The 16,095-nt window shown below is 34.0% G+C and overlaps 1 protein-coding gene across 4 annotated transcripts in view; it reads left to right on the top strand.

The window, feature by feature from the left end:
- The window catches only part of TMEM135 (transmembrane protein 135), a 251,260-nt gene that overhangs the window by 57,082 nt on the left and 178,083 nt on the right, over positions 1 to 16,095 (top strand). For 3 of the 4 annotated variants that reach the window (XM_082410211.1, XM_082410212.1, XM_082410213.1), the window contains exon 4: positions 2,787 to 2,820. The exons of the other annotated variant lie outside the window; for it this stretch is intronic. In XM_082410211.1, the coding sequence (XP_082266337.1) occupies positions 2,787 to 2,820 (34 nt within the window). The remainder of the gene's footprint in view (positions 1 to 2,786; positions 2,821 to 16,095) is intronic. 4 annotated transcript variants of the gene reach the window in all.

The following is a 16,095-nucleotide window of genomic DNA, read 5'->3' as shown; positions in this document are numbered from 1 at the left end:
CGAGCCCTGGTCTGGGAAGATCCCACATGCCGCGGAGCAACTAAGCCCGTGCGCCACAACTACTGAGCCTGTGCTCTGGAGCCCGCGACCCACAACTACTGAGCCCACGTGCCACAACTACGGAAGCCCGCGTGCCTAGAGCCCGTGCTCCGCAACAAGATAAGCCACTGCAATGAGAAGCCCGCGCACCGCAACGAAGAGTAGCCCCCACTCGCCTCAACTAGGGAAAAGCCCGCGTGCAGCAACAAAGACCCAGTGCAGCCAAAAATAAATAAATAAATAAATAAATAAATAAATAAATAAAAAGAAAGGTAACTTAGTAATGTAAAGATTTTCTGCTGTAGAAGCAGTGCATTGGAAAGAACGTGAAACTGGAGTCAGACGAACTTGCGTTTTGCTGCTTTTGTATTTTTAAGGAAACCACTTCTTTGATTCTTGGTTTTCAATAGAGAGAGGACAGTAGTATCTGTGTTACACTTCATAGAACTAGTGAGAGGATAAAATCTGATTTCAAAATATTAATTATACCTTGTAAATTATTAAATTTTATACAAATGTATGACAAACAGATCACATCTTTGCTTGCAAATAAATTAGTATCATTAATTGGCCCTCGCTCTGTCTGGTGGCTATCTTTTGTGATTATATTTCTATAATACATGTTTATAATGTGTTCCTTTTTATAAAACTGGGTTCCTCCTAACACCTTGCTTAGTAATTCTACCATTTGCTTAGTGTCCATAGATGCCAGGTACTATTATTGCAGGTCTGTGAAAATGTAAAGGTTAACAAGATAATCTTTGCTCAATAAAGGTGAACACTTATAGATGGAAGCTAGTGATGATTCTGGAGCTGGATTACTGTTACTGTTAGAGGCAGAATGAGATTAGTGGAACAAATGTTTTTAAAGATAGCATCATACATTAGTTCACTTCATAATGAAAAGTATTTTCAGGGACTACCACTGAAATTACAGAAATATTTTTATTTTGGTTTTGTAATGAAGAATATTATTTTTTTTCTTCATACGTAACCAGCTGTTGGTAAGAATAGGTATCACTTGAGAAGGATTTAACTTCTGTGTATGTGTGACTCTTGGATGATGATGTTACCCTAACTTTTCTTGATATAATTTATTTAAAATAAGTACTATTAGAACATCTTTGATTTAGAATTTGGTTGGAACTAATAAGATTGGTAAGGATTAGTGAGAACAATTTCAATTCATATGTACAAATCATAGAAAAGAAGAGCTAAAAGGGACCTTACAGATCATCTTTTCACTGATTCTGAAATTCTTTTTTAGAAGGTCAGTAGACTTGTCTTGTTCTGCTGAGGTGCATTAGGACCTGCTGAAGAGGGACATTGCTGGGGGGGGTATGGCCCAGTGGGTATGCCTAGACCACCTCCTCCTTTCAACCAGGGTGGCCCAATGATATGTTTTATATATTGCTGATAAATGTAAGTTTTTTTCTTTACATAGTTTTTATGTTTGAAAATGTAAATTAGATAACTAGTTTTGTTCCCTTATTTTTATGACAAAATTACAGGGTACCAGAGAATTAAAGTTAACTGGAACCCTGATTTCCTAACTTCACTTCAGCATTGTTCACTTATATCATACTGCCTCCATGTGGCTTTAGTAAATTAAAAATCCTATTAAGCCATGTTAAATGATGAGCACTCAAGACTTTGTATGACTGGATCTGACATCGAGAAGATTTGATGGATGATGTTAATATCAAGACCTGGCATGATATTTAAGTGAAAGTGATTTGATATTGTGGCTTCTTTTATATATAAAGTAGTAGTTTCTTTGAGTTCTAAAAAAATGTTCATAGTTGAAACTCAAATAAGTTTTTATAATTTTCAGAGTTTGTTATTTGAACTCTGCCCTTGAACTCTTAAAACATTAAAGACGTCTTTCTTAGAGGATAGGATGTGTTTCATTTATGGTCTCATGTGCAGATAAGTTAAATAAAGTGATTAAGGGCATAAAATTGTCCTTATCTTTGAGTTTCTAGATGAATTCTCATTAAGTAAGAGTAAATATGCATTTAGTAAATATGCAGTTTTTCTGTAAAGTGAATGTTTATAGAGCTTTTGTTTGTCCTTTGGCATTAGAGAATTAACTTACTGCCTGACTTTTCACTTAACAGTGAAATTAAAACAAGGTGATTTTGTATGATTTGTAATGGCATCTAATGAACAGTTGCATTGTGTGTGAAACAAATAGAAGATCTGTTTTTTTAAAAATAAATATGCGTTTAGTTAGAATTGATATGGCCTTGACATTTTTGGCAAGATGAATTTGTTAGGATTCTTCATTAAATTTAGAATTCTCTAGCATAAACTTAGACTAATAGCAAATTGTACCTCTCTTCCTATTAATAGATAATAAGGTACTAGTAGTTTTAAAAATTGAGATGTAATCGACATATAACATTATATTAGTTTCAGGTGAACAATATAATAATTAGATATTGGTATATATTGCAAAATGATTATCACAGTACGTCTAGTTAACAATTACTAGGCAATAGTAATTTTAAAGAGTTTTAATTAACAAGCATTAAACAGAATGTTTAATGACTACAGATTAGAATGACTTGTAGAATCTATTTACAGCCAACTATTAGGGTACTGAAAACTTATATCAGCATAATCTATCCCTTTTCCACAACTTCTGATAATTGTTTTGGTAGATTTCTAAAAAAATGATAAAGTGATTATTAAGTCAAATTGATGGTTAGTCTCACACTGTCTCTTCTTAAAATTATTTGCAGGAGAGGGCTGCTCACAATTTATATGGCCAACTTGGTGAGTAATTCTTTTTTTTTTGCTTTGGAGGTTTTTCCATGCACCTTTTATCCTTTTTTTGTTTGTTTTTTTGAATCAAGTTCCCTTAAAAAAAGAAAAAAAGAAAACCTACTTAAATTTGAGGATATTTTCTGTCTCTGTTTTAAAGGATAGACTTAAATGTTTAAAATAGCTTTGATGCTCTCTGGTTTATTCCTGTCATATATGACTGAATTGCACTTACTTCAGGAGAAAGATGATTCACGGCCCTGTGTCCTTCATGACTCTTTTTTCCTCAAAGATTAGATCTTCATCTTTGATAGGGTATATATCTATATCTGTATATGTCTCTCTATATATCTTTAATTTCATTTCACACTCTGCTTCTATTGCTAACTTCTTGTGGCAAAAAAGATATAAGGATGAGCTTTTATGATGCACAGTTTTCTTGGAATCAGAATAGCATTCATTCTATCTCTAAATACTGAATATATTTAATAATATAATTAGCTAGGCTTCTAAATTTCTAAGTTTTCAGAATTGAAATTAATGTTGTCTAGTCTGATATTTACTGTAAATATATAATCAAGGTTATATGATTTTCATTGTCAAGTTCATATTTTAAAAACATATTTGTATTAAAACCTTTTAAAGTTGTTTAATAGAATTGATAGGCGACATTGAAAAATTCAACTAAGGAAAGATGAATTAATTATGTGTTTACCTAAGGATAGGTTTTTGAATTTTGTAACAAGGGAATGTAGTTCAGGGTTGTATTCAGCAACTTATTTCAGTTTTAAAATATTTAATTTTTGCTCTATTCTTATCGTGTGTCAGTTACTGTGCTATATGCTGGAAGGCAAGATGAAGACAGTCCTTGTACTTATGGAGTTTGCTGTCTAGTGGAAAAGTCACAATAGAAATAATAATGTTTGAAAAGGACTGAAAGATGAATTATAGGGTGCTGTGGAAACCATAATAGTAGCACCAAACTATGCTAGGTGCTGCTTTTCTTTCTGATTTTGTAAAAAACTTAAAAATATTACATCTGCATACTAGAATAGATCTGAGTTTTAATGCATTTTTTTTCTTTTAGTTATACACATGCTTTTCTATACTATCACATGGTGATACTTTAATACTGAAATACTATATGTATTTACACACTTATCTTAAATTCTAGGTAAACTTCCACAAACTTTTTTTGTGTTGCCTCGTTTAGATTGGAAGCTCCTGGAGAGAAGATATTTGATTTTGATTGATATAATCAATGTTGGAAAACGCCCTAAAAATACTGTATTTTTTTTAAGATTAAACTTTTTATTTTGAGATAATCATAGGTTCATATGCAGTTATAAGAAATAATAGAGAGATCTCATGTTACTCTCTACCCAGTTTCCCTTAATAGTATTATTTTACAAAACTGTAGTAGTATCCAAATTAGGATATTTACATTGATATTTACTGTAGTCGAGATAGAGAATATTTCCTTCACAGGGATCCTTCATGCTGCCCTTTTGTAGCTACATTTACTTCCCTCTGACCCTTACCTCCCATTCCTCAACCTCTGACAACCATTAATTTATTCTTTATTTCTGTAATTCTTTAAATTCTATAATCATTTCAAGAATGATGTATAAATAGAATTATATAGTACATACTATTTGTTATTAGCTGTTTTCACTCAACGTAATTCTCTGGAGATTCAAGTTGTTTGGTATATCAGTAGTTCATTCCTTTTTACTGCTGAGTAGTATATCATGGTATGGCTGCACTAGTTTATTTAACTATTCACCCATTGAAGAACATCTGGCTTGTTTCCAGTTTTTGGCTATTACAAATAAAGCCGCTATAGATATTCATGTGCAGGTTTTTGTGTGAACGTGAGTTTTTATTTCTCTGGGATAAATGCCCAGGAGTGTAGTTGCCAGGTTGTATGGTAGTTGAATGTTTAGTTTTTAAAGAAACTGTTAAACTGTTTTCCAGAGTGGCTGTACTATGTTGTTTTGATAGTGTTCCCAATTTAGAATAAACCTTTGAATCTCTCGATCTTTCTAAATGGGAAACTTTTTGTGTTAACTTAACATTAACATTTGTCTGTTAAGCAGATTTGTACTTTTTATGTCCAGATTAATAAATTTCAGTATTAGACAAGTTTTTCAGAAAGTGCAAAATATGAATTGGTCTTTTATCTTTTGTCAGCCAGGGTCTGTAATTTAAAAATTTACTGAGATCAAAGGCTTTACACATGGATTTTTGACTATGTCCAAAGGAAATGAATTTGTACATGATACATTCTGGATACTAATGATAGTCTTAGTATCTTCATCGTCCCTTCCTCTGAATAGAGCCTTTTATTTATACTATTGCTGTATAACTATTACTTAACTAAGAGGGTGGTTAGTGCAGAATAGGTAAGAAATACTTTCTGAGACTGAGTTTAACCTTAAGAAATAACTTTGTTCTGTAACTCTATTATGTTGCTCACTAGACTAAGTTGAGATTGTTGGCTTATTTTAACATCAACGACAAAATTTCTAAATGTTGGGAGGTTTTATTTTAAGAAAATTATTCATTGTATTTAGGTATGTGTTTCTGATTTGGAAAGTAGAGAAAGCCATGAAGAAGAAAGTAAAAATCATCTGTAGTTTTACTGTGTAGTAATTACTAACATTTTAGTGTTTATTTCTTTATTCCCTTCCCTTTCCTCCAATGTACCTATATAAATACACAAACATAGATGCACATTCACATTACACATTACACATTATATACCCATTAAAAAAAATTGGGGGCATACTGTTTTGTGACATCTTTTGTTACTATGCCATATAGTTTTGATTGCTCGTGGTATTAAATAATCATTTTTTGAGGGTGTAATCCTACCTTTTCACATACTTCTTGGTTATATTTTTATTATATTGGGTTGGTTTTATACATATACACATATATACAGTCCTACTCAAAATGTTGGGTGACAGTAGAATACTCTTTGGTTAGTAATAATATCATTTTGTTAGTTTTGGCTGTGACAGTTACCCACTCCTTATTTTGATCAGGAAATTTCAAAGGCATTGCCATGCCTTTGAATGAATACCTGATAGAAAAATATGCAAAACCGGCTTTGTATTATCTTTATCATCTTTGTCTTTATTTTTATCAGTGAACACTTATTGAGTGCAGAGCACTTTGCTATGTATTTGGACACAAATATAGCCTTTATTCTGTCCTTGAAATTAATTTAGTTGAGGGAATAAGGTATCTCTAGATCTGGATTTAAAATGAATAGGTAATAAATAGTCCAAGATAGGGTATTCATGTCAAATATATGATTAGACAGTACAGTCTTTAGAACTGTAGAAAAGGGAGTTATCTTTGGGCTGGGGAAATCAGAGAGGGTTTTATGAATTACATGGGACCTGAACCTTGAAGAAAGGAGAGGAATTGGAGGTAGCTCCATCTTAGAGATGTGTCACTGGTGATCACAGGACAAAACTGTCGCCTTTCCAAGGATTGCCAAGTTGAGGCCAAGGTTTAGGAACAAAAAAAAGAATAAGCAACATTTGCTGAGTATCTACTCTGTTAGACACTGTTGGTGAATTGGGGTTACCAAAATAAACAAGGTATAGTCCCTGCTTCCGAGGACCTTATATTTTACTGAGGGAGAGAGAGATGTAAGCCTCATCTCTGTTTTTTAGCACTGATAGTTGTCTCAAAACAGAAAACAGGACAGTGTTTATACTATGTAGTTGTGAATATAAATTTTGCTAATGCTGTGTTTATGTTAGTGTTGTAGGGGGCAGGTAGAGAGCCACATACTCTAAATAAGGGACATCTCTATTAATGCTTTTGTTATTATAAGAAGATCTTCCCTTGGGCTACTCTTATTACCCATGATATATGTCAGGAAGCCCTGGTAAGTCTCAGTTCTTAGACCTAAGTAATTTATAGCCTTAGCCATAAATGTCATAAATTATAATTAAACTAGCAGTTTTAAAGATTACAAAGTCTTACAATTTAATATAATTTAATTAATACCCATGTGAAAATGTCATTGATTTCTTGTTCTATGTTAGCAAATTTTAGAAAGAAAAGTGTACAATTTTAAAAATTGTATAATTTTTTTAGATTTTTAGCATTGTTAGAGAATTAGTTATTAAAGGGCAAAATGTGTAAAAGGTACACAGAAAAGGTATGAAATAAAGAATTAAATATTTTCTCTGGCATTTGCCCAAGATATGGCTAGAAGATGATGGAAGTGTTTTCCTGGGGCTAATATGCCAGAGCCAATTACCCACAAGAACATAAGCTGCTAGCGTTCAACTTTGCCACAGTATGATTTAAAGGAGAATACATAAAAGTTTGCATTTACATGATTTCCCTTTATTTCGTTGGTTGTGACAATGACTGAGGATTCCAGTTTTTCAAAATTTATCATTTGCTGCTAATAGTTATTTAGGATGTGATGTCAAGTTCTAGTTCATTTCTGTTTCATTTAATTATAATTTATGACGTTAAAAAATCTTTCTATGTTAACTCCCTTTGAACACTTCTCTCTGCTTTATGCCACCAAGCATTCAACAATGCATGCATTTTAAAATTGTAAACATATACCTACAGGCTTGTCTCTAGCATTTGTTTTTTTAATTTTGAACATGCAGTGTCTTTGATTAAAACATCTGTATTTGATTTTTCCAACATAAGGTTTGAAAATGTTGATTCATAAGTTTTCTTGTAAGACCACTTCAGTTTAATTAGATCCAGCAGATATTGATTATATATCAGCTATGCTAGGCACATGAGGATACAAAAGAAATACAAAACGGATTGTAAACTAGTTGGAGAAATTTGACAGATGAACTCGAAAAATAATAAACTGAAAGTATTAAATTCAAAAAACAATTATAAATACTCTCTTAAATTGCCCCCCTAAGCCTTCCTTTTGCAGCAAATGACATCAACCATCCATCCAGTTGCTCAGGCCAGAAACGTAGGAGTTTTAACTCTTTTCTTCACCTTATACTCGGTCCAATCCATTGTAGAATCTTATTCTACTTCAAAAGTATACTCTGGATCTTACAGTGACTCATTACCTACACAGCTATAAACAGAATCTGAGCCCTAACATCTCTTGCCTGAGCTGCCTGAATAGCCTGAATGGTTTACATCCTCCCAGTCCTGTCTTCTTGTACAGTCTGTTTTCCACATAGCAGTCAGAGTCATTGGGAATGCAAATTAGAGCTTGTTGATCTTCTGCTTAAAATTCAGAAAAACCTTCCCATCCCACTTCTCACTGCACCCCGGATACAATTAAATGCCTCACAAGGCTGCTACCTCTCTGACTTCATCTACTTTCTTCTCATTCTTTACACTGGATTTCTTTTTGTCTGTAGACTACTTGAAGCTTATTAGTCCTTTGAAGCCTTACCACTTGCTTTTTGTTTGTTTGTTTTTTTGCTTGGAAATTTTTTTCCCTAGGTTTTTCTTGGCTAGTATCTTCTCCTTATATGGTTCTTAACCCATTGTTACATCCTGAGAGAGGCCTTCCTTTACTATCATAGTTAAAGCAGTTTCACCTCACCTCTCTAACTCGTAATCTTTTTCATGGCACATATAAGTAAATTTTAAATTTTAAAATTAAATTTTCTTGTTTGTTGTCATTCTTCCCTCACTGTATATAAGCTGCTTAAGGGCAAGAATTCTTGCTTATTCACTGACATCCCTAGTACCTACACACAGTGTTTAGAATATATGCTCAATGAATAATTTTTGAATGAATGGAGATTGAAAGCAAATACTCTAGAAAATGGCAAAGATGAGAGAGAATGACCCTTCTCTTCTAAGTTGGTGAACATAATACCTGTGCTTCTTCTTTCCCCACCCTCTTCCATTAGCCTTGAGACCCAAGTTCTTTAAGCCAACCAAATGACCTTGTTTTCCCAAAGAAAGGTAAACAAAAGTGGATCTTTCCTCAGCTGAGTTCCTGAGCTAGTAGATTCCTTTGTTGGATGCTTTTGTTTAAAACAAGTACCAGAATTAGGGATGCTATTCCTCTCTCTGTTCTTACTCTGATTCTTTGAGTCACATTGAGGAATGTGCTTCTGGTACCCAATATAACATTGGGCAATGTTGAGCTCTTATCTTCATTTGGTAGAAGCTGAGATACTTTGTTATCCAAGGCGAATAGATTCTTGAAAGTTGCCATGGCCAACTTGATCACAAAGGCAGACACGGAGCATGAAAAGGGGAATTATTAGAGACTCCCTCGTATTTTCTTTTACTGGACAATTTAATACTGCGTTTTGAAGATCTGTCCATATTGTATTTACTTTGAACTTGACAGCATGTTTTCGAGACCTATGTGTGTTGCTTTATATCCTTCCACTGCATTGCTCTGACTGCTGCATAGTGTGCCAGAATACCCATCCCTTATATATACCTTATAATAGCTTTATTGAGATATAAATCACATACAATAAAATTTACCCATTTGGAATTTACATTCCAGTGGTTTTTAGTACATTCACAGAGTTGTGCAACCATTACCACCATCTAGTTCATCTACTACATTTTACTTGTTCATTCTTCCAGTGATGGATATCCAGATTGCTTCCAGCTCCTCAATATCACAATCAATATGGTGATAGTCATCTTTGTACATGACTATTTTGTGAATTTCTCTGGATGTGCATGAATAAAGGCTAAGAAGATGGAGTTTTAGATCCGATACTTTCTGGTAAAAGGACAGAATGGCTCAGAATGTGAGAAAATATCGTTATTCTAGTAGTTCATTTGGAGGTAGATTTATTGGTACTTTAGGAAATAATTTTGTCTTGTGCTTCTTTGTCCTATGTTTCTTTTTCAATGATTTGATTACTCATCCTAAGGATTTTAGGGTTGGAGGCTGACTTTGAAGCTAGTAGGTACTCTGTTCTAAGTGGCTTGAAGGACCACTACAGAGTCAATTAGGCCAAAGGAAAAAAGGGTGCAGTTTTTCTTTAGGCATGAGTTTTTATCATAACTACTCTTTATACACCTTTATTTTCTATTTGCCTTGTGAAGATAATATAAAAATATATCAAAAAATTGAAAGAGGCAAATGTAAATCATTAAAAAAAAAAGCAGATGTGAGGAAGCAGAATTTTACAAAGGAATATAAATAAAAGAGACAAAGGAAGGCAGTGTGTAAGAGAAGAGAATACAAAATAAAAAACAAATCATATAATAAACATTTGGCTTTTGTTGACGCCTGAAGGGTGATGGGGCTCCTCTACTGCTGGGTGCACGTGGTCTGTACTAACACCCCTGGTGGCGGGTAGGGGAGCCCAGGCCTAGTTTCAGCTGGTGGGGATGAAGGTCCCAGCTCTTTCCTTGGTCTTCCCTGACTCCTCCCCATTGGGGGTGTTCGGGTGCCTTGTTACAGCCTTGTGAGGGTGGAAGTCTAGGCTGTCCACTTGGCCATTGCGACGGGGGTTGGGCCACAGTTTTTTCTGAGGTGTTTGGCTGGAGTCGAATGGTTATTGTCTGTTTTCATAGGCTGCCCTTTGGCTGGTCCTTTAGGAAGACAGAGAAGGTTTTTATTTGTGCCTAGTAGCATTTCTGGCTTGCAGGTTTCGTTAATTCTAAGACTGGGATATTCAAGGCAGAGAGAAAACCTAGGTACTTACCACCATGTCATTCTTTGGATCACAAGGTCTCTAGATGGTCTGCTGCCTTCTTTCCACCTTTCAGTCTTTAAATATTTGTTTTATATATATAGTGTCCAGGGTTTTTGGTTGTAATTAATGGGAGGAATAGGGAAAATACGTATACCTGATCTTCCCAGAAGCGGAAGTCCTTCTTCACATATAATTTTTGTATATTAGTCAGAAATAATCAAGTACACAAGGGAACAAGGCACCAAGATCAAGATCTGGCAGAAACAATAAACAACAGAAGCAGACCTACAGAGACTTCGTGTATTGGAATTATCTGGAAATGTAAAAACAAGTGTGTTTAAATGTTTAACGTAAATGACGACTTCTGATTCAGGCCAAATTAGAATAACAGGGAACAGATTTACTCTTCTGCCCGAAACAACAAAAATCCAGACAAAATAAATGAAACAACAGTTTTCAAGACATTGTACATTAATCAGTGAAGGACTGTGATCCGTGAAAGATTAGAAGCTAGTGAGATGAGCCCTGTGATTGCTTGGCTTACTACCTGGAGGGCATTTCTGGACCATGGAGCAAGGTTGTTGAACTGAGGCAGAGCCTGGCTATATCCCAGAGTTGACAAGGCATAGCTAGGAGTCCAAGGAGACCAGAGTTTGCATGTAGTGGAGGAGAAAGGTAGAGAACTCCAGAGGGGTACCGAGGGTCCCAATGAGTACTCAACTCAGTTTTGATCAGTGAATGCATCAGAGGAAGCTACCTGAGGCTGGGGAAAGAACCAGAAAAACCCATTAGAGAGAAAAATCCTCTGAGCTCATGCAGGGCTAGGAATAGTTGCTGTTCCTACCACTGAGAGTAGAAAATTTCATAATTCACAGGGCATTGGGAAGACTGCTTAGAAGGATTTTACCTCAGTGTGGGGCACAAGTTAGTCCTACACTAAACACTGCTCTGGCCCCAAATTGGAAAAAAAAAAAAAAAAAGCAAGGCATGAAAGGATCTGAGTCCCAAAACAAACCTAATCTAAATAAAATTTATGGGAGTACAAAAATATACAGAACCCAACAAGGTAAAATTTATAATGTCTGTCATACAATAAAATATTACTAGGCATGAAAAGGGTCAGGAAATATGACCCATAATGATGAGAAAAACGAATCATTTGAAATCAACTCAGAAGTGATACCTGTGATAGAATTAGTAGACATGGACATCAAAACAATAATATTTATGGTATTTCATATACTCAGGAAGCTAGGGGAAATATTGAACATGTTTAATAGAGATATGGAAGATATTTTAAAACACCCAAAGTTAACTTTTAGAGATGAAAGCTATAAAATATGAGTGAAAAATACACAGGATAGGATTGATGGCATGTCAGACCTTGCAGAAGAAAAGATTAGTGAACCCAAAGGCATAGTAATAGAAACTATCAATGAAACATCAAGGGAAAATAAAAAATACGAACAGAATATTAGTGATCTAATAGGACAACTTGAATTGGCCCAATATGCATACAATTGGAGTCTAAAAGTGAGAGAGAGCAAGCGAGAGGGAGGGTCAGGAAAAGCATCTGGAGAAATAATGACTCAAAATGTCCCAAACTTGATGAAAGCTCTAAACACTGTCATCCAAGAACATAAACAAACCTCAAGCACAAGGAACATGATGGAAATTAATCATATAATAGTCAATTAAACCAATGAGAAAGAGAAAATCTTAAAAGCAGCGAGAGAAAAGAGAAACATTTCATACAGATGAATAGAGATTAATGACGACAGCAAATTTATCATTGGGAACAATACATATCAGAAGACAGTTAAGCAGCATCTTTAAAGTACTGAAAAAAAAAAAAAACTGTCAATATAGAATTGTATACCCGGCAAAATATCTTTAAAAAACAAAAGCAAAGCAAAGACTTTTTCAGATATACAAAAGCTGAAAGAATTCATCACCAGCAGACCTGTATTAGAGGAAATGTTAAAGTTTGTCAAGAAGTTTTCAGGGAAATAATAGTAGTTGGAAATCTAGATCTACGCAAAGAAATGAAGAGCACTGGAAATGGTAACTATCTGCATAGATATAAAAGATACTTTTCTTATATATCCCCCTTTAAAAGTGTAATTGACTGTAAAAATAATAGCAATGTCGTTTGTGAGGGTTATAACATATGTAAAAGTAAAGTGTTTAACAACATTAATACAGAGTTCAAGAGGGAAGAAATGGAAGTGTAATGTCAGATTTTTATACTATATGGGACATTGTGTAAATCACTTGAAGGTAGACTGATAATTTTAAGATGTGTATTGTAAACCTCAGATCAACTCAACTATATGTAATCTACAAAAAGCCCCTTTATAAGTAAAGGGACAAATAAATTTAAAGTAAAACAGGTTAAAAGTAAAAGGTTTGACAAAAGATATATTATGCTCACTCTAATTAGAAGTAAGCTGGAGTGGTTATATTAACATTGGTCATAGTAGATTTCAGAGCAGAGCATATTACCAGAGAAAAAGAGGGTAATTTCATAACAGTAAAGGGGTAAGTGAATTAAGAGGACATAATATTTCTAAATGTTTATGCATCTAATAACAGAGCTTCAAAATAAATAAAGCAAAAACTGACAGAACTGCAATGAGAAATACACAAATTCACAATTACACTTGGAGATTACAGCATCCTTCTCTCAATACTTGATATAGAATGTAAAAAGAAGATCATTAAGGATACAGAAGCCTTGAATAACACTATTAACTAACTTGACATCATTGACCTTTACAGAGTATTCTACACAACAGTATGGAGTGAAAATTATTTTCAAGTGTCATCAAAATTTACCATATTCTGGGCTACAAAACAAGTCTCAAAGGATTCAGGTCATATCATACAATTTATTGTTTGGCTTCAATGGAAGTAAATTAGAACCGAAAGGTATCTGGAAAATCCCCCAATATTTGAAAACTCGTGTACTTCAGAAGATATCAAAAGTGAAGCTAGAAAGTGTTTTGAACTGAATGAGAAAGCAAACATAACATATCAAAATTTGTGAGATATATTTACTGCCTGCTTAGAAGGACATTTATAGCACGAAATACCTGTTTAGAAAAATAAAGGTCTTAAGTCAGTGACTTCAGTTTCCAATTAAGAAACTAGAAAAAGAAAAGCAGTTAAACCCAAAGTAAGCGGAAGTAAAGAAATAATAAATATTGGAGTGGAAATAAGTGAAAAAAATATTAAAACCAAAGAAAAAAATCAACATACCCTAAGCTAGTTCTTTGAGAAAATGAATAAAATTAATAAACCTCTAAGCCAGACAGATGAGGAAGAAAAAAGATACAAATTACCAATATCAGGAATGAGAGAGGTGATATCATTATAGATTATACAGGTAGTAAAAGTACTGTAATGTGGTATTTCGAACAAGTTTATGTCCATATATTTGACAACTTAGGTGAAATGGTTATATTTCTTAAAAGATACAAACCACCAAAACTCACTCAAGAAGAAATATGTAACATGATCAGCCCTGTATTTACTAAAGAAATTGGATTCATAATTAAAAACCTTTTCCTAAAGAAAATTCCATGCCTTGGTAGCTTCACTGGTGAGTTTTAATAAATATTTAAAGAAGAAGTAATTCTAGTTCTACTTATTCCACTCAAACTGTATCAGAAAGTTGAAGAGAAGCAATCACTTCCATATTCATTCTCTGAGGCCAGCAAAATTTTGATACCAAAACAAGACAAAGACATTACAAGAAAAGGAAACTACAAACTCAGAATCCTTCATGAATTTAGATATAATATTCTTAACAACATTTTAGCAGATCAATCCAATATTATATTAAAAGAATAATATCATGACCTAGTGAGGTTTAGCCGAGGAATTCAAGTTTAGCTTAACATTCAGAAGTCAATTAATATAATAGACTTATTAACAGATGAAAAAAAATAATCATTTCAATAGAGTTAGAATAAACTTTTGATAAAATTCAACATTCATTTCTCATTAAAATTGTCATAAAACTAGATCAGTGGTTTTCAGTCAGGAGGAGTGATTTTGTACCCCAGGAGTGATTGATATTGGCAATATATGGAGATATTCTTGATTCTCATGACTGGGTGAGTACTACTGGCACTCATCAATTTGAATCCTGGTTTACTACTTACTACCTTTTGTCTCAGTTTCCTCATCTGTCAAATGAAATAATTAGTATATTATTTTTTTTGGTGGTTATTATGAAGATTAATTAATGTGGTCCAAGAGGAATAAGAAGCCCTTAAACCTAATATTTCTTTACTGTGATAATCATTCTAATAAGTAAGTAATTTAAAGAAATATTTGATTGCACATAGAGCTATATTTTTGACTGCTATTTAAGATGTGTGTGTGTGTGTGTGTGTGTGTGTGTGTGTATGTTATGATAAAATGGGTAACTAATTACGGATACATTTTAAAATTACAGACATTGTTCCAAAAGGAAATAATATCTGGGTTATTAGCATTGCATAGTCTTTTGTTTGTTTGTTTGATTTTTATTTTATTTATTTATTTTTTATTATATTTTATTTTTGGCTGTGTTGGGTCTTCATTGCTGTGTGCAGGCTTTCTCTAGCTGTGGCAGGCGGGGGCTACTGTTTATTGCGGTGCGTGGACTTCTCATTGTGGTGGCTTCTCTTGTTACGGAGCACAGGCTCTAGGCGTGCAGGCTTCAGGAGTTGTGGCACATGGGCCCAGTAGTTGTGGTACACGGGCTTAGTTGCTCTGCGGCATGTGAGATCTTCCCGAACCAGGGCTCGAACCCGTGTGCCCTGCACTGGCAGCGGATTCTTAACCATTGCGCCACCAGGGAAGTCCTGCATAGTCATTTTCATAATGTATGATTAGTTTCCCAAAATGCTTGCCTGAAAGCTGATGTGAAGATAGGTTCTGGGACCCGGACCTGCCATAGATGCCTTATTTACTTGAATCTAGGTATTCACTTTTCTAGTTCTGTATTCTTTTACTAAATCTATACTATGCAAGTCATTGTTAATGAAGTCTGGAACCATAGCTGTCCTTAACATGGCTATTGAGTGTATGCAGATCAGCGCTGGGAAGTGGCACTCCCAGCAAGGAAGAAGAAAGAAAAAATGCTTAATTTATTTTTTCCCTTCTCTCTGCTTTCCTTAGATAAGCCAAGAAATATTTGATGAGGGTATATATATTTTTTGGTCATGAATTTAAAGGGAAATAATGAATGCAGTGTAATTTTTTTAAACCTTTCAGATATTTCATATATGGGTTTACAGTATTTTTTTTTTTTTTTTTTCTTAAAGAAGCTCTTCAGAGTCTGGGATTTTGTCTTCTACGTCTGTCTTTATAATTTCCTGCAGGAATAACCAGAATGCTTTGTATTTAATTAATAATACCTGCATAGTGCCATGTTTATTGCTTTAATAAATGCTTTTCCCATACTTGTTGCATTTAACATACTGAAACCACCCTGTTAAATAGGCATGATAGCTTTTATTATACCATTTATATATTATGAAAACAGAGTTTGGAAGGATACGTGACTTCTGATCTCATATTGATGATATATGATAAGGTGATATTGAAAACTCAGGTTTTAGCTGGGCTTAGTGCTTTTTCTAGG

This window comes from Balaenoptera physalus (genome assembly GCF_965194825.1).
Source record: "Balaenoptera physalus genome assembly, chromosome: 10".
In the NCBI taxonomy this organism is placed as follows: Eukaryota; Metazoa; Chordata; class Mammalia; order Artiodactyla; family Balaenopteridae; genus Balaenoptera; species Balaenoptera physalus.
The sequence above is the reverse complement of the archived record's forward strand: the minus strand, read 5'-3'. Positions and strand labels throughout refer to the sequence as shown.